The sequence below is a fragment of the Gekko japonicus genome, unplaced genomic scaffold, assembly GCF_001447785.1.
Source record: "Gekko japonicus isolate JY-2015 unplaced genomic scaffold, Gekko_japonicus_V1.1 scaffold5658, whole genome shotgun sequence".
NCBI classification, from domain to species: domain Eukaryota; kingdom Metazoa; phylum Chordata; class Lepidosauria; order Squamata; family Gekkonidae; genus Gekko; species Gekko japonicus.
Genome location: NW_015166612.1, coordinates 1 through 24,649, shown reverse-complemented (window position 1 = coordinate 24,649; position 24,649 = coordinate 1). Strand labels below are relative to the sequence as shown.

The following is a 24,649-nucleotide window of genomic DNA, read 5'->3' as shown; positions in this document are numbered from 1 at the left end:
CCCATAGCTAGCAATCCAAAACAGTCCAGTGGCACCTTTAAGACCAAGTTTTATTCAGGTACAAGCTCTCCCTCCTCTGTGAGGGCAGATCTACACGTTCCCTCCCCCCATAGCTAGCAATCCAAAACAGTCTAGTGGAGCCTGAGCGGTGGGCGTTGCTTTCTGACACACTTCTGGTGATGTCAGGGGGTGTGGCATATGCAAATGAGTTATGCTAATGAGTTATGCTAATGAGCGCCTGCACCTCTTTTTCTACAAAATGACCCTTGCCGACTGTGATGGGCCGAGGGTCTGATTCAGTGTAAGGCAGCTTCTTTTGTGTTCAAGGTAGCTTCCTAAAGTTTAAGGAGGGCCGCCTTATCTTGATCTGAAACAACCAAATGGGGATTTCGCTGTGTAGAGGAGCAAGCATAGTGAATGGGGACGTTCAACCTGTGAAATCCCTGTAGGATGTAGTGCTCCCTCTAAGCTGTGGAGTTTTGTGAGCAAAAATCCTGCTTTGTGAGCTGCTGGCATGAAAGCTGTGAGCAAGCGATCCGGCAGCTGCCTAAATTGGTTTGCTCCGGAGCCCTCCTTCCTGAGCTGAGGCAAAAATGTGTGAGCCGGAGGCTAAAAGACTGTGAGCTAGTTCACATTGACCCAGCTTAGAGGGGACACTGGTCACATGCAACGCACCCTCTAAGATGTGGAGTCTTGTGAGCAAAAATGCTACTTTGTGAGCTCCTGGGCATTAAAGTTGTGAGCGAACGAGTGATTTGGCAGCTGTCTAAATTGGTTTGCTCTGGAGCCCTCCTTCCTGAGCTGAGACAAAAATGTGTGAGCCGGAGGCTAAAAGACTGTGAGCTAGTTCACACTGACCCAGCTTAGAGGGGACACTGGTCACATGCAACACTCCCTCTAAGATGTGGAGTCTTGTGAGCAAAAATGCTAAGTTTGTGAGCTCCTGGGCATTAAAGTTGTGAGCGAACGAGCGATTTGGCAGCTGTCTAAATTGGTTTGCTCTGGAGCCCTCCTTCCTGAGCTGAGACAAAAATGTGTGAGCCGGAGGCTAAAAGACCGTGAGCTAGCTCGCACTAACTCGGCTTAGAGGGGACACTGTGGGCTTGGGTTCTGTTTCCCCGCTGTGGCCAGCCGATGGGGTATCATCCCTGGGGGAGCCGCACCCCTCCCATTTCTTCCGTGGTATCCTGCCTTGGAACGTGGAGGTTCCACTCACTTTTCTGGTCTCATAGATCATCCATCGCTTGCCCATGCCCAACGTCAACGACGAGCTCCACCACACCGGCTGGAACGCCTGCAGCAGCTGTTTCGGGGACACCACCAAGAAGCGCAACAGAATGATCCTCCCCAGCCTCATCTCCTCCCGGATCTACGTGGTGGACATGGGCACGGACCCACGCGCTCCCAGGATCCATAAGGTACGGACTTCACTGGCGTTCTTATCTTCGTAGAAGCCTCAGGAAGACCCACCGACATATTACACGGCTCTCGGGTCCGGAGGTGCACTGGGGATTTCAGGTTGAAACCTCCTTCCCAGGTGAGCAGGAAGGAATCGATTCGTATTGGCATTAAGAACATCAGAGAAGCCAATGTTGGATCAGGCCAGTGGCCCATCCAGTCCAACACTCTGGGTCACACAGTGGCCAGAAATACCAGGTGCCATCAGGAGGCCCAGCAGTGGGGCCAGGACACCAGGAGCTCTCCCACTCTTGCCCCCCCCAAGCACCAAGAATACAGAGCATCCCTTGCCCCAGACATAAGAACGTAAGAGATACCAACGCTGGATAAGGCCAATGGCCCATCCAGTCCAACACTCTGTCTCACAGTGGCCAAAAATACCAGGGGGCATCAGGAGGTCCAGCAGTGGGCCCAGGACACTAGAAGCCCTCCCACTGTTGACCCCCCCCCCCAAGCACCAAGGATACAGAGCATCCCTTGCCCCAGACCGAGAGTTCCTATCTATCCCTTGTGGCTAATAGCCACGGATGGACCTCGGCTCCATATGTTTATCCATAAGAACATAAGAGAAGCCAATGTTGGATCAGGCCAATGGCCCATCCAGTCCAACACTCTGTCACACGGTGGCCAAAAATACCAGGTGCCATCAGGAGGTCCAGCAGTGGGGCCAGGACACCTGAAGCCCTCCCACTGTTGCCCCCCCAAGCACCAAGAATACAGAGCATCCCTTGCCCCAGACCGAGAGTTCCTATCTATACCTTGTGGCTCATAGCCACTGATGGACCTCTGCTCCATCTGTCCATCCAATCCCCTCTTAAGAACATAAGAGAAGCCAATGCTGGATAAGGCCAAAGGCCCATCTAGTCCAACACTCTCTGTCACACGGTGGCCAAAAATACCAGGTGCCATCAGGAGGTCCAGCAGTGGGGCCAGGACACCTGAAGCCCTCCCACTGTTGCCCCCCCAAGCACCAAGAATACAGAGCATCCCTTGCCCCAGACCGAGAGTTCCTATCTATACCTTGTGGCTAATAGCCACTGATGGACCTCTGCTCCATATGTTTACCCATAAGAACATAAGAGAAGCCAATGTTGGATCAGGCCAGTGGCCCGTCCAGTCCAACACTCGGTGTCACACAGTGGCCAAAAATACCAGGTGCCATCAGGAGGTCCAGCAGTGGGGCCAGGACACCAGAAGCCCTCCCACTGTTGCCCCCCAAGCACCAAGAATACAGAGCATCCCTTGCCCCAGACCGAGAGTTCCTATCTATACCTTGTGGCTCATAGCCACTGATGGACCTCTGCTCCATCTGTCCATCCAATCCCCTCTTAAGAACATAAGAGAAGCCAATGCTGGATAAGGCCAAAGGCCCATCTAGTCCAACACTCTGTGTCACACAGTGGCCAAAAACACCAGGTGCCATCAGAAGGTCCAGCAGTGGGGCCAGGACACCAGAAGCCCTCCCACTGTTGCCCCCCCCCGAAGCACCAAGAATACAGAGCATCCCTTGCCCCAGACATAAGAACATAAGAGATGCCAATGTTGGATCAGGCCAAAGGCCCATCCAGTCCAACACTCTGTGTCACACAGTGGCCAAAAATACCAGGTGCCATCAGGAGGTCCACCAGCGGGTCCAGGACATTAGAAGCCCTCCCACTGTTGACCCCCCCAAGCACCAAGAAGACAGAGCATCCCTTGCCCCGAAGCCCCTATCTATACCTTGTGGCTCATAGCCACTGATGGACCTCTGCTCCATATGCTTATCTAATTCCCTTTTGAAGCCGTCTGTGCTTGTAGCCGCCACCACTTTCTGTGGCAGTGAATTCCATGTGTTAATCACTCTTTGGGTGAAGAAGGACTTCCTTTTACCCGTTCTAACCCGACCGCTCAGCAGTTTCACGGAGTGCCCACAAGGAGTTCTTGTATTGTATTGTGGTGTCCAGGAAGAAGGAGCTGAAGCGGTCTCCCCCGAGCTGTTTTCCCAATCTGAAATGGCCCCAGGAACCCTCTGAGGAGTATGCAACCAAACTTTGTGATACTGGACTTGGGACTGGGGAGGGGCCGTGGCTCAGTGACAGAGCCTCTGCTTGGCATGCAGAAGGTCCCCGGTTCAATCCCCAGAATCTTTAGCTAGAAGGATCCGATGTGAAGGATCATCGCCTGAGACCCTGGAGACGCCGGCAGTCTGAGCAGCAGGGCTATTTTTGGGCAGGAACGCACAGGAACGGTGTTCCGGCTGGCTCCCCAGTTGGCCACGCCCAGCAGGAACTCATTAGCATAATAGGGCACACCCAACACTAGAAACTCATTAGGATTGGCTACGTTAGGGGTGTGTGGCCTAACATGCAAAGGAGTTCCTCCTACAAAAAAAAGCCCTGGGTTTTGACAGCAAACAAGGTCAACAGAATAACAAGCAAAAGGTGGGTGTGGCTGGATGAGCACACTTCTGGTAACATGGGGGTGCGGCCTAATGTGCTAATGAGCGGTGCTGTCAGGGGTGTGGCCCAATATGCTAATGAGTTCCTGCTCTTGGGTGTGGCCTATTATGCTAATGAGTTCCTGCTGGGCATTGTCTACAAAAAGAGCCCTGCTGAGCAGTCAATACCGACCATGATGGATCGAAGGTCTGATTCAGTATACGGCGGCTTCATGTGTAGTGGTGGAAGCACTGTCCAGTCGCAGCCGGCTAACAGCGACCCCATAGAATTTTCAAGGCAAGAGGTGTTCAGAGGCGGGTTTGCCTTTGCCTGTCTCTCCGTAGGAGCCCGGGACTTCCTTGGTGGTCTCCCTTCTGGGTACTAACCGGGGCTGACCTGGCTTACCTTCCATGATCGGATGAGATTGGGCTTGCCTGGGCTAGGATCCAGGTCAGGGTGGGCTTGGGCCATTTTTGAGGTAAGCCCCCCCCCCGCCGGGCAGCTGATCGGCGGCAGGGCGGCGGGGTCTAGCCAAGCCCGGCGGTGGGGGACCACCAATGCTCCCTCTAAGCTGTGGAGTCTTGTGAGCAAAAAATTCTACTTTGCGAGCTACCGTCGGCATGATGTGGCTGCTGCATCAATTAGTCTGCTCTGGAGCCCTCCTTCCTGAGCCAAGGCAAAAATGTGTGAGCCAGAGGCTAAAAAACGGAGCTAGCTCACACTGACTCAGCTTAGAGGGAACCCTGCTCTGGAGCCCTCCTTCCTGAGCCAAGGCAAAAATGTGTGAGCCAGAGGCTAAAAAACGGAGCTAGCTCACACTGACTCAGCTTAGAGGGGACACTGGCCCCAAGCAATGCTCCTTCTATGATGGGGAGTCTTGTGAGCAAAAATGCTACTTTGTGAGCTGCTGGCATTAAAGTTGTGAGCGAGCGATTTGGCTACTGCATAAATTAGTTTGCTCTGGAGCCCTCCTTCCTGAGCCAAGGCAAAAATGTGTGAGCCAGAGGCTAAAAAACGGAGCTAGCTCACACTGACTCAGCTTAGAGGGGACACTGGCCCCAAGCAATGCTCCTTCTATGATGGGGAGTCTTGTGAGCAAAAATGCTACTTTGTGAGCTGCTGGCATTAAAGTTGTGAGCGAGCGATTTGGCTACTGCATAAATTAGTTTGCTCTGGAGCCCTCCTTCCTGAGCCAAGGCAAAAATGTGTGAGCCAGAGGCTAAAAAACGGAGCTAGCTCACACTGACTCAGCTTAGAGGGGACACTGGCCCCAAGCAATGCTCCTTCTATGATGGGGAGTCTTGTGAGCAAAAATGCTACTTTGTGAGCTGCTGGCATTAAAGTTGTGAGCGAGCGATTTGGCTACTGCATAAATTAGTTTGCTCTGGAGCCCTCCTTCCTGAGCCAAGGCAAAAATGTGTGAGCCAGAGGCTAAAAAACGGAGCTAGCTCACACTGACTCAGCTTAGAGGGGACACTGGCCCCAAGCAATGCTCCTTCTATGATGGGGAGTCTTGTGAGCAAAAATGCTACTTTGTGAGCTGCTGGCATTAAAGTTGTGAGCGAGCGATTTGGCTACTGCATAAATTAGTTTGCTCTGGAGCCCTCCTTCCTGAGCCAAGGCAAAAATGTGTGAGCCAGAGGCTAAAAAACGGAGCTAGCTCACACTGACTCAGCTTAGAGGGAACCCTGCTTGGCCACCCTAATACATACTTTGACTGCTCTGTTATAAAGACGAATGTAATCCAGGCTGGGTTGTATTCGTCTTTATACCAACGCGGTTGTAAAATGTCGTTTTTAATATTTGTTTATGGAGGAAGAGGATGGGGCCCACGGAGGCGATATTGCCTGGGGCCCACGGAAGTCTCATAATGTGGCCCCGGTCCCAGCTTTAAAAGCCAGAAGGGCGTGTGTGTACTTTCGACTGAGGATATAGCCTATAAAAGTACAATTGTCTCGCAATGTGGGGCTGACCGTTCAAGCCACGCCTCGCCAGCTGCGGCGTGTGAAATTGGCACCTTTGTTCTCGCCAAGACGTTTTCCCTTCTACCCCACTGGCACTCAGAGATTTCACTTCTAGGAACCCATGAGAACGGAGGGTGCAGCCCAAAGAATGGGCATCTTTGCCCACGCTAGTAAAACTTTTAAAAGGCATTTGGCACATCAGATCTCTTCATTGGGTCTAATGGTGTTTTTCCAAAGAGGTCAGGATGACGCACGTAATGATCCTTTTGCCCGTGAGATTGAGTAGGCCAAGAGAGAGTAATTGGGCCAAGGTCACCCAGGAGGACGGGACTTTTTGACCCAGAGCTCCCAGAGGTAGAGCCTCTGCTTGGCATGCAGAAGGCCCCAGGTTCAATCTCTGGCATCTCCAGTTCAAAGGACCAGGGAGGAGGTGATGGGAAAGGCCTCTGCCCAAGACCCTAAAGAAAAGGTAAAGGTTCCCTTGCTCGAAAGCCAGTCGAATCCGACTCTAGGGTTGCAGTGCTCATCTCCGTTTCAAAGCCGAAGAGCCAGCGCTGTCCGAAGACGTTTCCATGGTCATGTGGCCGGCATGACTAAACACCGAGGCGCACGGAACGCTGTTCCCTTCCCACCGAAGTGGTACCTATTTATCTACTCGCAATTCCTTGCTTTCAAACTGCTAGGTTGGCAGGAGCTGGAACTAGAGACGGGAGCTCACTCCATCATGCGGCACCCCGGTCTCGAACTGCTGAACTACTGACCTTCCACAGCCCGAGACCCTGGAGAGCTGTAAATGGGGCTGTGGCTCATTGGCAGAGCCTCTGCTTGGCATGCAGAAGGCCCCAGGTTCAATCCCCGGCATCTCCAGTTAAAAAGGACCAGGCAGGAGGTGATGGGAAAGACCTCCGCCTGAGACCCTGGAGAGCTGTAAGGCGGGGCTGTGTCTCAGTGGAAGAGCCTCTGCCTGGCATGCGGAAGGTCCCAGGTTCAATCCCCGGCATCTCCAGTTAAAAAGGATCAGGCAGGAGGTGAAGGGAAAGACCTCCGCCTGAGACCCTGGAGAGCTGTAAAGAGGGGCTGTGCTCAGTGGCAGAGCCTCTGCTTGGCATGCAGGAGGTCCCAGGTTCAATCCCCGGCATCTCCAGTTCAAAGGACCAGGCAGGAGGTGATGGGAAAGACCTCCGCCTGAGACCCTGGAGAGCTGTAAAGCGGGGCTGTGGCTCAGTGGAAGAGCCTCTGCTTGGCATGCAGAAGGCCCCAGGTTCAATCCCCGGCATCTCCAGTTAAAAGGACCAGGCGGGAGGTGATGGGAAAGACCTCCGCCTGAGACCCTGGAGAGCTGTAAAGAGGGGCTGTGCCTCAGTGGTAGAGCCTCTGCCTGGCATGCAGAAGGTCCCAGGTTCAATCCTCGGCATCTCCAGTTAAAAAGGACCAGGCAGGAGGTGATGGGAAAGACGTCCGCCTGAGACTCTGGAGAGCCGCTGCCGGTCTGAGTAGACAGTCCCGTCCTTGATGGACCAAGGGTCTGATCCAGTATATGGCATCTTCATGGGTTGATGAGGAAGAAAAGGACACTCTGTGCGTCCTGACCTCTCTGTCTGTCTCTAAACCTGTGGTCCTGTCTCCGATAGCTGAGGCAGGGGATAGCGTATACTTCTCCACTTCCAATAGAGTCCAACCTCCAAAGCAGCCGTTTTCTCCAGGGGAACTGTGAAATTCTGCTTAGAATTACACTGTTTGCTACACAACTGCAGAGTGGCCAGTTCAGTGGCCACCAGCAAGAAGCGTGGGCCCGGGTGCTGTGCCAGTGGATCGCCAACCTCCAGGTGGGGCCTGGAATCATAATCGATTTCCAGATGACACAGAGCCTCCGGAGGAAATGGCAGCTCTGGAGGGTGGGCTCTGTGACATCACTTCCCTCCCGAGCTCCCTCCCCGCCTCAAATTCTGCCTTCCCCAGGTATCATCCCCCCAATCTCCAAGAGTTTCCCAAGCTGCAGTTGGCAACCGTGGCCAGCACAGGGGCATACAAGATCTTAAAGAAGGCGTCTCAATGGAGCATGGAGTTTCTCCTCTTTTGAACCATTTAGGAAGAATGGGTTGGACCTCGCAAATCCATTCCGCTAATGGCGGTATTTTCCCCTGGAACAAGGACATAAGAACATCAGATGAGCCCTGCTGGATCAGACCAGTGAGGGTCCATCTAGTCCAGCCTCCTGTCTCACACAGTGGCCAACCACTTCCTCTGGAGGGCCAACAACAGAGCAGAGAGGCCGAGGCCTTCCCCTGATAAGAGCATCAGAAGAGCCCTGCTGGGTCAGACCAGGGAGGGTCCCTCTAGTCCAGTCACCCGTCTCACTCCATGGCGAACCACTTCCTCTGGAGGGCCAACAACAGGGCAGGGAGGCCGAAGCCTTCCCCTGAGAAGAACATCAGATGAGCCCTGCTGGATCAGACCAGTGAGGGTCCATCTAGTCCAGCCTCCCGTCTCACACAGTGGCCAACCACTTCCTCTGGAGGGCCAACAACAGGGCAGGGAGGCCGAAGCCTTCCCCTGAGAAGAACATCAGAAGAAGAGCCCTGCTGGATCAGACCAGTGAGGGTCCACCTAGTCCAGCATCCCGTCTCACACAGGGGCCAACCAGTTCCTCTGGAGAGAGGCCCAGGCCTTCCCCTGAGAAGAACATCAGAAGAAGAGCCCTGCTGGGTCAGACCTCTGAGGGTCCATCCAGTCCAGCCCCCTGTCTCACAAAGTGGCCAACCAGTCCCTCTGGAGGGCCAACAGCAGGGCAGAGAGGCCCAGGCCTTTCCCGTGAGAAGAGCGCCAGAAGAGCCCTGGTGGGTCAGACCAGGGAGGGTCCATCTAGTTCAGCCTCCTGTCTCACACAGTGGCCAACCAGTTCTTCTGGAGGAACAACAACAGGGCAGAGAGGCCCAGGCCTTCCCCTGATTTTGCCTCCTGGCACTGGGAGTCAGAAGTTGACTGCCTCTGAATGCGAGGAACCTTTCCCTGATGCAAGAAGGGAAATCTTATTACTCCTGGGGAAAACAGAATTCATGGGATCCAACCCAATATTTGGTTTCTGATGCATAAATATTTTTTGATTCAGATCTGATGAATGAGAGGTGGAGGCACTGAATGTAAATGATGTTGGTGGCTCTTGGCACCACAAGGAGCCTAACCTTTTGCATAAACCTTTCCTTAGGTAATCGAGCCCTTTGAGGTGTACTGGAAGTGCAACTTGGCCAACCCCCACACTAGTCACTGCCTGGGCACCGGCGAAATCATGATCAGCGCCATGGGAGACCCTTCCGGCAACGGGAAAGGTAGCCGTTTCAAAGGGGGTCCTGGCTGTGTGAACAATCTCAGTCCTGGATCCTCAACATTTTTGAGCTTTGGGATTCTGACACAGGGGCGGTGGGTGCATCCACAAAATGGCCGCTGCAGGAGGCGGAGCCAATCTCAAAATGGCCGCTGCAGGAGGCGGAGCCAGTCTCAAAATGGCCGCTGCAGGAGGCGGAGCCAGTCTCAAAATGGCCGCTGCAGGAGGTGGAGCCAATCTCAAAATGGCTGCTGCAGGAGGCGGAGCCAGTCTCAAAATGGCGGCTGCCGCTTGCCTTCAGTCACGCACAGAAGAGCCTGGTGCTGTACTGGCAGCTTCTGCCTAACCAAAGTTTTAAAAAAATCTGCCCCAGCCAATCAAATCTCCAGTGGCCAATCAGAATCCTTGCTGGGTGGAAACCCCATCTGGACCCGCCCACTTTTTAAAAACGCTTGGCGGGTGGCTGGGAAAGCAGTTGGAAAGCACCACAGGCACCATCTTCAGTATCCCTGATGTAGGGTTGCCAGGTCTTACCATGGCTGGAGCAGGGGATTTTGGGAGGCATTCCAGGGGTGGGCGGGGACATTGCATGATGTCCCCGTCATGATGATGTCACCCGGGGACGTCGTGCAGGAGACACTCTGGTATTTGGGCAAACTCTATGTTTCTGAGGCTGGGAAAACCATAGAGTTTGCCCAAATACCAGAGTGTCCCCACGTGATGTCCCCGGAGCGATGATGTCACTTCCAGGTGACTTCATCGCGTCGGGGACTTTGCACGGCAACGTCCCTGTTTGGGGGTGGGGAAGCCCTGGAAGTTGGGGGTTTCCCTGGCACCGCGAGGGAGTGGCGACCCTTCCCTGATCTAAGTGTTGCATTTTTATCTTGTGTTTCTTCCAAGAAGCTCAGGGGAGCCAGTATAAAGTCCCCCTCTCACTCTCTAAGCCCCCCCTCCCATTTTTTTGCTGTCAAGTCACAGACGACTTCTGGAGACCCCTTGTGGGGTTTTCAAGGCTAGAGACGAACAGAGGTGGTGTCGTGGCTCAGGTGGGAGGTGTCACCTGACGCTGCCACCACTCTGGATTTAGGTTCCCTTGAGAAGGCCCAGAGCCCCCTCCCAAGACCTTCTGACCTCCCTTTTGGCCGAATAACAGGCGTGAGGACCAGGCAGAGTACAACAAGGAAAAGGTTTATTTTTATAGGAGGTCAAACAACGAGGTGCAGAATAATAACAGTAAGTGGGTGAAAAGAAAAGAAATCAAATGCCCAAACGCGTCTAAATATATGCTGTCCCTAGCTCACTATTCCAAGTGTCACCAGACTACTCACCCTTCCCTCCGGATGAGGGTCTCTTCCCCTGCAGCAGCCTTCCTTCTGGCTCTGCCCTCTGGGAAGAAGAACAGCTTTTCCTGCTGCTCCAGATCTTTTATTCCAAGCCCTCATCTTTTCCTATTGGTCAAGTTTGGCTCCAAAACTTCTCAGGGGCTTCTGGGAGTTGTAGGCCCAGCCTCACCTACTGCTAGCCAGGCTCCCTGGGCCTAGTAGGCCTCTGGTGGCACAGCCCAGATCATGACAGGTGGTTTGCCATTGCCTGCCTCTGCTTAGCAACCCTGGACTTCCTTGGTGGTTTCAAGCACATCATTGCAGTCATGAGGGCTAGAAACTTCACCTGTCCTTTTTTAAAAAAAGTGCCCCATCTGAGGTAATAGGATTCCCCGCTCTGGGTTGGGAAACATCTGGAGATTTTGGGGGTGGAGCCCGGGGAGGGCGGGGGACCTCGAGCAGGGTACAACGCCATAGAGTCCGTCTTCCAAAGTAGCCATCTTCTCCAGGGGAACTGATCTCTGTCGCCGGGAGATCAGTTAGATTCAGGTGGATAGCAATGCTCCCTCTAAGCTGTGGAGTCTTGTGAGCCAAAATTCTACTTGGTGAGCTACCAGCATTAAAGTTGTGAGCGAGCAATTTGGCGGCTGCATGAATCAGTCTGCTCGGGAGCCCTCCTTCCTGAGCTGAGACAAAAATCTGTGAGCCAGAATAAACTTTGGCCTTAAAGGTGTCAATGGACTGTTTTGGATTGCTAGGTGGGAGGGGGAGACACATTGATCTGTGCAGGAAGGAAGGAGGGAAAAAAGAGAAGGAAAGAGAAGGAAAGAAGGAGGGACAGAGAGAAGGAAGGAGAGAAGGAAATAAGGCGGGAAAGGGAAGGAAGGAAGGAGAGAAGGAAATAAGGCGGGAAAGGGAGAGAAGGAAGGAAGGAAGGAAGGAAGGAAAAAAGAAAGAAAGAAAGAAAGAAAGAAAGAAAGAAAGAAAGAAAGAAAGAAAGAAAGAAAGAAAGAAAGAAAGAAAGAAAGAAAGAAAGAAAGAAAGAAAGGCTTCTTGCTCCTCATGGCCTGGGGCTGCTGGGAGCAGGGGGTGGAGCTTGTTGCATGTGCCCGCCCCCTGGGCTCTTTACTGCCGGAGCTCCGCTCCTGTGCGCTCCTGCAGGAAATGACCCCTGCTTGTGACGAGGATTTTGTGACAAGGAATTATGAACATCTGTATTTGGACTGTGTACTATTTGACTTGGGACTATTTCTGAAGCTGGATTAATAGGGTTGTTTTTGTATTTGGACCGTGTACTTTTGTCTTTCTGGCTACTATATTGTATTTTTGAAAAACTACCCAATTTATATAGATTTAGATTATTATACCCATTGATTGTTGAATATACTTTTCGCTTTTCGTGCACGGTTTGTCATCTTTTGTATTACTCCCATGCATCTCTGCCGTTTGGGGTTCTGGCCACCTGGAGGCTGGCAACTGTATGTGGGAAGTACTTTCTTGTTTCCCCCCATGAAGGAGAGGCACGGACACCATTCCGCAGTCAGGCATTGACGGTTTTTCAGAAAAGGCATCCAGTGAGCAATTACGATGATTTTTGTATATCCAGGTGGTTTTGTCCTGTTGGATGGAGAGACCTTTGAGGTGAAGGGGAACTGGGAAAGAGGATCCAACGCTCCCAAGCTAGGCTATGACTTTTGGTACCAGCCGAGACACAACGTCCTGATGAGCACCGAATGGGGAGTGCCGAAATGCCTGGCGTACGGGTTTAATCCGGCCGATTTGGAGAAAGGTGAGCCCCGTGTGTACCCGCTGCCATCTCTGCCTTGAAGAATAAATCCAGGTAGTCAGCCGTCTTGGTCTGAAGCGGTAGAACAAATTTAGAGTCCAGCGGCACCTTTAAGACCATCAAAGGTTTATTCAAGGGATGAGCTTTTGTGTGCATGCACACTTCCTCAGATACATTGAAAGGGAAGTTAACAGTTCATAAAGGTAAAAGGTAAAGGTTTCCCTTGCTCGAAAGCTAGTCGAATCTGACTCTAGGGGGCGGTGCTTATCTCAGTTTCCAAGCCGAAGAGCCGGCGCTGTCCGAAGACATCTCCGTGGTCATGTGGCCGGCATGACTAGACGCCAAGGCGCACGGAACGCTGTTACCTTCCCACCGCTTTCGAACTGCTAGGTTGGGAGGAGCTGGGACCAGAGACGGGAGCTCTTTGCTTTACTTTGGCCCCAGTCACACGGGCCAGATAATGCGGGGGGGGAGGCGTGGCTTTTCGTGCCGGCGCAATTTAACATGCCAGAACGCGATCAGACGCCGCGGTGGCAAAGTGGGGTTTTGTTTGTCGGCGGGTGTTTTCGACGCTCGTCAAGAGGGCGCTTGATTGATCACACGTAGGTATTCCGTCGACGGCCCGTTGCAAACTGTTTGCTAGTAGGCTTTCCCGGGTGTTTTTTAACTCCTATTTTTTAACTCCGGGTCTTCGGGCGGATGCTACGGGTCGGCGATGGGTGGGCTACACTTGCCAGATGTGTCCTTGTCATCGCGCCCGTATACTCCGCCCGACATTTGTGCCTCTCCCGCTGCAAATTCCGCGTGTGAACAGGGCCTTTATTGACAGTCCATGACCAGAATACAAATAAGTAAGTAAAAGAATGACCATCGCCTGATAAAATATAAAAATTAAGGTATACAAATATAAAAGTGTATAAGAGTAATTAAAACTAATACTCATACAAATACGCCAATTTCTAACCTAACTACATTAAAAAAATATAGATATAGAATACAATCAGCTACTATCTTCCACATTAAGTTGGGAAATGTATATGGAACACAATTTAATCCCTTGGGAGCAGAATTTAGCAACTTTCCAGGTGGTCTCTATACTCACATCAGAGAGAAGTATGTTAATGATCTGAGAGCAGTGTTCCCTCTAAGCTGAGTTAGTGTGAGCTAGCTCACAGATTTTTCTCTTCGCTCAGGAAGGATGGCTCCAGAGCAAACTAATTTACACAGTAGCCGAATTGCTTGCTCACAACTTTAATGCCAGTAGCTCACAAAGTAGAATATTTGCTCACAAGACTCCATAGCTTAGAGGGAACATTGTCTGAGAGTCGGAGATGTCAGGACAGAGCTCAAGTATTGGGAAGATAAGGGCAGTATGAATTTCATTGGAGAAAGAACCATGAGGATGGACATGTGCCATTGACTCTATCTCACCACTGCGATGGGAGCTCATTCCGTCATGAGACAGTCGGGTCTCGAACTGCCGAACTACTGACATTCCAGTCTGCAGTTCAGCGTCTTAACCCCTGAGCTACCGCAGCACTTAACAGTTCTTATATCAATCCAAAGCCTTTTATTGGCATATAAATAAAGATACAGTAATCTAAATACAAAATCATGCAGAGTAAAATTAAAATTGCAGAGTAACATCATAATAAAACCTAATTCATAATATCACTTATCAGGCCATAGGACTATGTCAGAGCAGAGAAACTCTGCTACTATTTCAGTTATTTCGGTATCTGGATTATCGAGCAAGAAAAAGGGCTTAAAATCATCAGGGGTCTCTAAAAATTGAATGAAATATATGAACTGTTAACTTCCATTTCAATGTATCTAAAAAAGTGTGTAAGCTCATACGTCGCATAAACCTTTGTTGGTCTTAAAGGTGCCCCTGGACTCTAAGAATAAAGATGCATTTCCCTCCTAATGTCAGAAGCAGCAACGGAGTCCCCCTAGGGCTGCCAACTCCAGGTTTGGAAATTTCTGGAGATTTGGGGGTGGAGCTTGGGGAGGGAACTCAGATCTCTGCCTCCTGGAGATCAGTTGTCTCTCCGGGAGATCTCCAGGCCCCACGCAAAGGCTGGCAACTGGATCCCGGGACATTTGGGTCGGCCGCCTGGTTGTCGCGGAGGGGTTGGGCGCTCAGGAGGGGGAACCGTCCTTGATCTCAAGAAGTTCGGGCTTCCAACGGGGTTGAAGAGCCTGAGAGAGGTGAAAGAAGTAGGAACCTAGGAACGGAAAGTTCGTGTGAAGGAGGAAAGAGGGCTTTTGGAAGAAGAAGAAGAGGAGGAGGAGGAGGAGGAGGAGATTGGATTTATACCCCGCTTCCTATGTTCTCTTTCACTTTGGAGAGGGTCCATGGCTCAGTGGTAGAGTTCAATCCCTGGCCCCTCCAGTTCAAAGGACCAGGCAGGAGGTGATGGGAAAGACCTCTGCCTGAGACCCTGGAGAGCTGTAAAGAGGGGCCATGGCTCAGTGGAAGAGCCTCCGCTTGGCATGCAGAAGGTCCCAGGTTCAATCCCTGGCCCCTCCAGTTCAAAGGACCAGGCAAAAGGTGATGGGAAAGACCTCCGCCCGAGACCCTGGAGAGCAGCTGCCAGTTGAGTAGACAAGACTGACCTTGATGGACCACAGGTTTGGGGACGCGCTGTGGCTCCGTGGTAGAGCACCTGTTTGGCATGCAGAAGGTCCCAGGTTCAATCCCCGGCATCGCCAAGTTGGGTTTGGAGATTTTGCTTGTGCTCTTGGTGGGGTGAAAGTGGGTGGAGAGAAAAGGTACACATATCTAAGCTCAGTTCTGCTCTCGAGCTCTTTTTGGTTTTTTTATCATTCATCTGTTATTTTTAGGGTGCTACGGTGGCAACATCCACGTGTGGGATTGGACCACCCATGAGCTCATCCAGTCGATCGACGTGGGGAAGAATTCCATCCCCCTCGAAATCCGCTTCCTCCACGATCCGGACGCGTCTCAGGGGTTCGTCGGCTGCGCCCTCAGCAGTGCCGTCCATCGTTTCTACAAGACTCAGGTAGTCATCGACTGATTTTTGGGAAAGGGATGAAGAGGGATCAGACACTTGGTTTATGTGCAGAAGGGCTCAGAGTCCGTCCTTGGCATCTCCACCTAGGTTGCGGTCAGACAAGCCATTTGATCCGATGTCGTTGCTGTTCCTGTGCGGATTTAAGGTGCACGATCAGGCAGCAACACCTGCCTCCCATTCCCCAGTTGTCGGCACCTGGTTCTGTCCCGCCCTCGAATCGGAGTTAATGGAATCCGGAGAAAGTCTGGTCTTTACGGATGTCAGCGCTTTCACTCTTTGTTTCCAGATGTCCGAACTTCCCTGTTGAGAACTGAAGCCGGTTGGGAAGGGTGAACCTCTGCATTTAAAAAAAAATTCTTGCAGATGTGCATGTAAGCACATAGGCGCATGCGCACCCAAATTTGTTTTAGAAAACCAACCAGACCGTGTGCTCTGTGGTTGACATGCAGCACTAATCTGGATGACTGACCACGGAGCGAGCGTGTGAGGAAGCTGTCCAATCGAAACGTTCCGCTACAGTTTGGTGTCGTGGTTTAAGTGCGCGGCCTCTAATCTGGGAGAACCGGGTTTGGTTCCCCACGCCTCCACTTGCAGCTGCTGGATGACCTTGGGTCAGTCACAAGTTCTCTCAGAGCTGTTCTTGAAAAAGAGCCAGTTTGGTGTCGTGGTTAAGTGCGTGGACTCTAATCTGGGAGAACCGGGTTTGGTTCCCCACTCCTCCACTTGCAGCTGCTGGATGACCGTGGGCAAGCCACAGTTCTGTCAGAGCTGTTCTCTCATGGACAGTTCTGGAAAGTGCTCTCTCAGCCCCACCGACCTCACAGGGTGTATCTGTTCTGAGGAGGGGGAAGGGAAAGGAGTTTGTAAGCCGCTCTGAGACTCCGAGTGAAGGGCGGGGGGTATAAATCCAGTCTCCTTCTTCTACAACATAAACAGGTGTAATTAGAAGTGCAGCCAGACCACGCCAAGCCTGTTGTCTGACCACAGACCTAGTTCCTTTTCTCTGCTCCCCCAACTCGGTTGCAGAGAAGTGAAGATTTCCCTATGACCAGGGTGGTTTTGTTGGCTGAGCTGAGGTCTGGAAGCTGACGGGAGGGGGAATCCGTATGAGGAATATGCCCGCCATCTATGACACCTCTATTATATACGGACAATAGAGATATCCGAAGCAGGACAATTGGGCCATAATGGGTAACTTCGCTTCATGTATGCCAAGAGCTGAGCAAACATTTCTCACAACGGAAGGGAGCATGAAACAAGCCCCGCGTGCGAAACCAAGTTAATGATTTATGCCGCCACGCAATACTGAAGATAAATCATTTACTTGCTGCAAAACTATGAAACCGCTAGTGAAAAAAAGGGAAAAGAACACGGGCCTGGATCAATGGTCCCTCTAAGCCGTGGAGTCTCATGAGCAAAAATTCTACTTTGTGAGCTCCTGGCATTAAAGTTGTGAGCGAGCGATTCAGCTGCTGCATCAATTAGTCTGCTCTGGAGCCCTCCTTCCTGAGCTAAGACAAAAAATGTCTGCCAGCCAGAGGCTAAAAAACTGTGAGCCAGCTCACGCTCACTCAGCTTAGAGGGAACACTGGCCTTGATCCTGCTGTGCTCCTGGATCTATGGATCTAAGATCTATATGTCTAAGTTGATTGGTGGTGGGGTGGCCAGCGGTGTTCCCTCTAAGCTGAGTTTAGTGTGAGCTAGCTCACAGTTTTTTAGCCTCCGGCTCACACGTTTTCGTCTCAGCTCAGGAAGGAGGGCTCCGGAGCAGTGTTCCCTCTAAGCTGAGTTAGTGTGAGCCAGATCACAGTTTTTTTAGCCTCGGGCTCATGCATTTTTTGTCTTAGCTCAGGAAGGAGGGCTCCAGAGCAGTGTTCCCTCGAAACTGAGTTTTGTGTGAGCTAGCTCACGGTTTTTTAGCCTCCGGCTCACACGTTTTTGTCTTCGCTCAGGAAGGAGGGCTCCGGAGCAGTGTTCCCTCTAAGCTGAGTTAGTGTGAGCCAGATCACAGTTTTTTTAGCCTCGGGCTCATGCATTTTTTGTCTTAGCTCAGGAAGGAGGGCTCCAGAGCAGTGTTCCCTCTCAGCTGAGTCAGTGTGAGCTAGCTCAACAGTTTTTTAGCCTCCGGCTCACAGATTTTTGTCTTAGCTCAGGAAGGAGGGCTCCAGAGCAGTGTTCCCTCTCAGCTGAGTCAGTGTGAGCTAGCTCAACAGTTTTTTAGCCTCCGGCTCACAGATTTTTGTCTTAGCTCAGGAAGGAGGGCTCCAGAGCAGTGTTCCCTCTCAGCTGAGTCAGTGTGAGCTAGCTCAACAGTTTTTTAGCCTCCGGCTCACAGATTTTTGTCTTAGCTCAGGAAGGAGGGCTCCAGAGCAGTGTTCCCTCTCAGCTGAGTCAGTGTGAGCTAGTTCGCAGTTTTTTAGCCTCCGGTTCACACATTTTTGCCTTCACTCAGGAAGGGATGGGGCTCCAGAGCAAACTAACTGATGCAGTAGCCAAATGGTTCTCTCACAACTTTCATGCCAGGAACTCACCAAGTAGAATGTTTATTTATTTATTTATTTATTTATTTATTTATTTATTTATTTATTTATTGGGTTTCTATCCCGCCCTCCGCGCGAACTGGCTCAGGGCAGCTTACATTTAAGGGCACCATGTGCCAGAGCACATAAAACCTATAAAACCAGATAGAACAAGATAAAACAACCATATCATTACAATTAAAGTGCTCAACATAGAAATGAGCTTCCAATCCAAATGAAGATGGCATCCTGCAGATGGACACAAGTCCCAATTCAGCCGTATCTGTCTCGTACGCTACTGTGGTTCGATCTCCATATATGGCCAACTAACTGCCCCGGTGTTACTAACAATAATAGTTGGTGGCAGTGGTGGGCGGCTCCGAACTAAAAGCCTGGCGGAAGAGCTCCGTCTTGCAGGCCCTGCGGGACTGTAAAAGGTCCCGTGGGGCCCTGATCTCGTACGGGAGCTCATTCCACCAGGGAGGGGCCAGGGCTGAGAAGGCCCAGAAAAGAGGGAGGGAACGTCCGTCACTCTAGTTAAAAGCCTGGTGGAAGAGCTCCGTCTTGCAGGCCCTGCGGAACTGTAAAAGGTCCCACAGGGCCCTGATCTCATATGGGAGCTCATTCCACCAGGTAGGGGCCAGGGCTGAGAAGGCCCAGAAAAGAGGGAGGGACGTCCGTCACTCTAGTTAAAAGCCTGACACAAGAGTTCCATCTTGCGAGCCCTGCAGAACTGTACAAGATCCCGTGGGGCCCTGATCTCCTCCGGGAGCTCATTCCACCAGGTAGGAGCCGCCACCAAAAAGGCCCCGACCCTGGTAGCGGTGAGCCTGGCCTCTTTGGGGCCTGGAATCACTAGCCGGTGTTGTGCCCCTGACCGTAGTGCTCTCTGGGGTGTGGGGAAAGGCGGTCCCTCAGGTATGTCGGACCCTGGCCATAAAGGGCTTTAAAGGTAAGAGCCAGCACCTTGAAGTGAACTCCACAGCTTGAAGCGAACTCACAAGACTCCACAGCTTAGAGGGAGCGTTTGTTGCCATCCCTCCGGTGGGATTCTCCCGGAATGACAACTGATCTCCAGATGACAGAAACGGCTGCTTTGGGGGGTGGCTTCCATGGCATTACGCCCCCCCCCCCCTTGAGGCCCCTCTCATTTCCGATCCCTCCCCTCCCCAGACTTCACCCCCGGAATCTCCAGAAATATCTGGCTGAAGTCCGTCTCCTCCCGAGGCTGCATTTCCAAAATCTCCAGGTAGTCCCAAACCTGGCAACCCCTAATTCGTGGAAATGCACACAAAGAGAGGGCCCAGCCAGGCCTGGTTTTTATGGTGCCTCTTTGGCGCCACCTGCTGTCCTCCGCTCTGGGCACAAGTCGGCTGGATTAGCTGGCCAAGAGCTTCACAAATCACTATGTCTGAACGAGGCTCCTCTTGAGCCCAGGACGATTTCCCTGGGGTTCTCCCATTCCCCTTTGGTGTCGTGGTGAAGTGCGCGGACTCTAATCTGGGAGAACCGGGCTTGATTCCCCACTCCTCCTCTCGCACCTGGCTGGATGGCCTTGGGCAAGCCATAGTTCTGGTAAGAGCTGTTCTTGGAAAAGAGCAGTTTCTGTCAGAGCTCTCTCAGCCCCACCTACCTCACAGGGTGTCTGTTGTGGGGAGGGGAAGGGAAAGGTGTTTGTAAGCCGCTCTGAGACTCCAAGTGAAGGGCGGGGTATACATCCAATCTCCTCTTCTTCTTCTATTTTTTGCCCCCCCCCCCCAATCTCGTCTTTGAAGAGCAACAGAGGCTGTTCAGTTCTCGGACCTCCCACGTCCAGCCAGAGGAAGATCTGGTGATTCCTTTGTGACTCTCAGCTGGTGCCAAGAACTGGCTTTGATGCCACACCCTGTGAGGTGGGTGGGGCTGAGAGAGCTCTGACAGAAACTGCTCTTTCAGGAACAGCTGTGCCAGAGCTTGTGACTGACCCAAGGTCACACCACCAGGTGCAAGTGGAGGAGTGGGGAATCAAACCCGGTTCTCCCAGATTAGGGTCCGCACACTTAACTGCTACACCAAACTGGCTCCCTATAATAATGGCCAGGGTCCGGCATACCTGAGGGACCCCCTTTCCCCACACAGGCCCCAAAGAGCACTTTGGTCGGGGTCGCAACACGGCCTGGTGACCCTGGGCCCTAAAGAAGCCAGGGTGGCAACCACGAGGGCCAGGTCCTTTTCAGTGGCAGCTCCTACCTGGTGGAATGAGCTCCCGGAAGAGATCAGGGCCCTGTGGGACCTCTTACAGTTCCGCAGGGTCTGCAAGACGGAGCTCTTCCGCCAGGCTTTTCAGTGGGAGCCCCCGCTGCCACTACCACCACCGTGCAACTGCAGAGCAGTATCGCCGGGTTGGGCCGATTGGTCATCTGGAACATCGTGGCCCATGGCGTCCCCCCTCTTTGATCCCTTCCTGATATGCAATGGGGGAGTGTGTATTTATAGTCTTTCATGTATCCTGTTTGATGTGAATTTTAGTCTTAATTGTTTTAACCAGTTTTACCTTTACTGCACTTTGTGCCTATGTAAGCCGCCCTGAGCCCGCGTGCGGGGAGGGTGGGGTATAAATGAAATAAAATAAATAAATAAATAAATAAGCGACCCTGGGGCATTTCTGTATAACAGCCTGGATTGGCTGAGGCCTCTCTGTTTGGTTCCTCTCCCAGAAGGCTTTGCAGGCTTAGCTACTGTCATCTCTCAGGGTATAAGAGAGCCAGTTTGGTGCAGTGGTTAAGTGCGTGGACTCTAATCTGGGAGAACTGGGTTTGATTCCCCACCCGTCCACATGCAGCTGCTGGTGTGACCTTGGGTCAGTCATGAGTTCTCTCGGAGCTGTTCTCTCATGAGCAGTTTCTCTCAAGAGCTCTCTCAGCCCCGCCTGCCTCACAGGGTGTGTGTTGTGGGGAGGGGAAGGGAAAGGAGTTTGTCAGCCGCTCTGAGACTCCTTCGGGTAGAGAAAGGCGGGGTATGAATCCAATCTCTTCTTCTTCATCCTAAAAGATCTGCAAGTGCTAAAGTGCTTTCTGTCTTATATTGCTTATATATAAAGCTTATATTGTGAGAAACTGGTTTTGTTTAAGAACCATGGTCTCTGTTGACTCAGTCACTCCCTTGCCAGTCGCCACCCAACCGAGAAGGAGAAGGAAGAGAAAAAGAAGGAGAAGGAGGAGGAGGAGGAGATTGGATTTATACCCTCCCTTCACTACCCGAAGGAGTCTGGTCTTTTTCAAGAACTGCTCTTTTTCAAGAACAGCTCTGACAGAACTATGGCTTGCCCAAGGTCATCCAGCCAGGTGCAAGTGGAGGAGTGGGGAATCAAACCCGGTTCTCCCAGATTAGAGTCCGCGCACTTAACCACTACACCAAACTGGCTTATTAACAGATTAAAATAGTAAAAACTGGCAGTTCCATCTTCTGAGGGCTACCACAGACATCTCTGTGGTGGTACCACGCTTGTGGAACGCCCTCTAGAGGTGCGCTCTCCCAGCACGAAGGTTGCCAGATCCCCCCGGTGGCCACCAGCAGGGGATGGTGGGGTATGTTTGCCAGATCCAGGTGGGGAACCCCTGGAGATTTGGGGGGTGGAGCCTGGGGAGGTCAGGGACCACAGTGGGGTACAGTGCCACAGAGTCCACCCTCCAAAGCAGCCGTGTTCTCCAGAGGAACTGACCTCTGTCGTCCGGAGAGGAGCTGTAATTCCAGGGGGGTCCCCAGGTCCCACCTGGAGGCTGGCATCCCTGCCCAGCGCTGGCTCTGATCATCTTTAGGCACCCGGTTAAAAAAAAGTGATGGAGTTTTCCTTGGCATTTAGTTAAAAATTTAATTTAGGCTTTGCTGGGGGTGCGTGTGTGTTGTGGGTTGCTTCAGTTCCAGCCCTGCTGTTGTGTTTACATTCGTATTGGATTCCAGGCCTCCCTTGTTTCAGAACTTGTTTTGTGAAGGGAGGGTGGACATATTTTAATCAAGAACCTAACATGGGCCCCGGTCACACTGGCGAGATAACGCGGGCGGAAGGTGTGGCTGTTTCCCCCGGAGCAAAATAAAGCGCGGTAGCCCGATCCCACGGCCCCCGAGTCTCCGTGCTTCAGCTGTTAGCTGGCGATCACACGGTGTTGCTGCTGCGTGGCAAATCACACTAGCGCTTCGTATTTGTGCGCATGCGCAGTTCCGCGGAGCGGCACTGCTGTCAGTTTCGTGTTTGTGTGCATGCGCTTACGAAAAACATCCGGTTTGCGACGGGACGTGGACGGGTGCCAGATGCCACGGGATACTAGCGCTCCCACGATCAGGCGCTTGCCTGTGCCACGTGTTTTCCGAATACTGCACTTTCCTTGGTACTTTTTAACCCCACATCTTGTTGGATCGCCAAGCATCGAGAATAAATCCACATTTCAAGAAAGCAAAATTTATTTCAAAGCTTTGGAAAGATACTCAAACAAGTCCTTTGTTAGGAATGGGTACAAACAGCTAGGACAAGCATAATAAAGGGATTTAAACAAGGTACCGAACCAATGGATCACTTTCCCGCTGGCGGGTAAAAGGAAACGGTTGCGCGCTCAATCCCTGGGAACACTACTTTCTCCAGACATAACATAGGTGCAGTTCCCAGGCTCTAAAGGCAACAAGCTAGCATTGAAGCTCACCTCCTACACCACGTCCTCCAGATGTTTGGCTTGAGCATTACAGCAGGGTAAAGTACAGGCTAGCAGGCAGAGGGGGGGAATGAACTGTACAGCCGTACAGGTAACACAGAACACAATGGCAGCTCGCTGACATACTGCCCCCTCCAAATTACATCTTACCCCCTGTCTCCCGGGCAGGGCGGGAGATCTCCCGGTTTGGGCGGGAGGCCTCCCGGTTTGTCCGGGAACTTCTTGTGGAACTTACGAATCAGATAAGGGGCCCGAATATCCCCTTCTTCCATCCATTCACGGTGCTGGGGTTCGAAGTCCACCCACTCAATGAGGTACCAGAGTTTACCACGTTTTAGTTTGGAGTCGAGGATGTCCGCAACCTCAAAATGTTCATCCCCCTCAAGTAGCACAGGCAGAGGGGGAGTCACTGAGGGCCTCCAGGTAGAGGTACCAGGGTCCTTTTTCAACAAACTCATGTGGAAAACAGAATGTAAAGCCCTTAGATTTTTTGGCAGTTCAACATCAACAGCAACGTCATTGATGATTTTACGCACCTTGAAAGGCCCAATAAACTTCCAACCCAGTTTCTTACTCGGTCTTAACATCTTGATGTTTTTAGTAGAAACATACACCAGATCACCAGGTTTTAAATCCAATCCCACCACCCTTCCCTTATCTGCTTGGGCCTTATATGCTGCTTTAGCAGCATCCATCCAGAGTTTGACATAACAGAGGCCATGCATCTTGCAATGACTTACACCACGAACCAGCATCCCCCCCATGAGGAGTAGCAGTCCCCTTCAAAAAGGGGAGGGGGGGGCTATCATAACCAAAGACTGCCTTGAAAGGAGACATCCCAGTAGAACTATGCAAGGTGTTGTTGTAACAGTACTCAGCCAAAGGCAACAGATCACACCAGTCAGTTTGCTGGTAGTTAGTGAAACAACGTAAATATTGCTCAAGAGTTTGATTTACACGTTCTGTCTGCCCGTCGGTCTCAGGGTGGTAAGCACTGCTGAGACCTTGCTCCACCCCCATGATTGACAGGAGCTCCCTCCAAAACTTGGAAACAAATTGTGAGCCTCTATCCGAAATTAACTTAGAGGGTAAAAGATGGAGCCTCACAATGTGATACATAAAAGCCTTTGCAAGCTTTTGGGCAGTTGGCAGCGAAGAGAAAGGCACAAAATGGGCTTGCTTAGAAAAAAGATCTACAACCACCCAAATGACCGCTTTCCCCTTGCTACAGGGAAGATCAGTGATAAAGTCCATGGAGACCACTTCCCACGGCCGGGAGGGAGTAGGTAGGGGCCGTAACAGGCCGGGTGGCTTCCCCGCCCTTGATTTAGTCAATGCGCAAGTGTGGCAAGTCCGGACAAACTCCAATAAGTCCTTGCGCATATGAGGCCACCAGAACTGTCTGCGTAGGAGTTGAAGGGACTTTACAAACCCCCAATGGCCTGCAAGTTTGGATCCATGAGCAGACACCATAACGTCCCTGCGAAGAGAAAAAGGCACATACAACTTGTTGCCAGAATATACCAGTCCCTCTGGGCTCCGAACACAGTCAGGCAAAGAAGAAATTAGTCCAGTGTCCTCGTCAGAGAATGCAGACACATATTTGTGAGTCCAAGCCCCCCCCATGTCAGGCAGAGCGGAGGGGATTGGAAAGTTCCCAGGCGGAGGAAGTTTGCGCGCCTGCGCACGCGTTACTACGGCACCCCCCAAGTGGGAGGGCGAGAAGATAGAGTCAATGATGATCTCACGTTGGCTGTCATGTTGTGGGAGGCGGGAAAGCGCATCGGCCAGCGAATTAGACGAGCCGGGAAAATGATGCAATGTGAAACGAAACTTAGCAAAAAAATCAGCCCAACGGAGCTGTTTTGCGTTAAGCGATCGGGGGGACTTCAGCATTTCCAGATTTTTATGATCCGTCCAAACCTCAAATGGCAGTTGAGCCCCCTCCAACCAATGACGCCAGGAGGAGAGGGCGAGACGGATCGCCGACGCCTCCTTCTCCCAAATCGACCAGTTCCGCTCAGCCTCCGAGAACTTTTTGGAGATGAAAGCTAACGGATGCAGATGTCCATCCTCACCTTTCTGTAAAATGGCAGCTCCCATAGCAACGTTGGAGGCATCAGTTTGTACAATGAATTTTT

At 51.9% G+C, this 24,649-nt stretch overlaps 1 protein-coding gene across 1 annotated transcript in view; it reads left to right on the top strand.

The window, feature by feature from the left end:
* The window catches only part of LOC107111427 (selenium-binding protein 1-like), a gene marked incomplete at its 3' end in the record, with an annotated part of 35,767 nt that extends 20,472 nt beyond the window's left edge, over positions 1-15,295 (top strand). Inside the window, exons 4-7 of the mRNA XM_015412394.1 lie at positions 1,233-1,418; positions 9,045-9,165; positions 12,090-12,272; positions 15,117-15,295. Of these exons, the coding sequence (XP_015267880.1) occupies positions 1,233-1,418; positions 9,045-9,165; positions 12,090-12,272; positions 15,117-15,295 (669 nt within the window). The remainder of the gene's footprint in view (positions 1-1,232; positions 1,419-9,044; positions 9,166-12,089; positions 12,273-15,116) is intronic.
* Between the last annotated feature and the right edge of the window lie 9,354 nt (positions 15,296-24,649).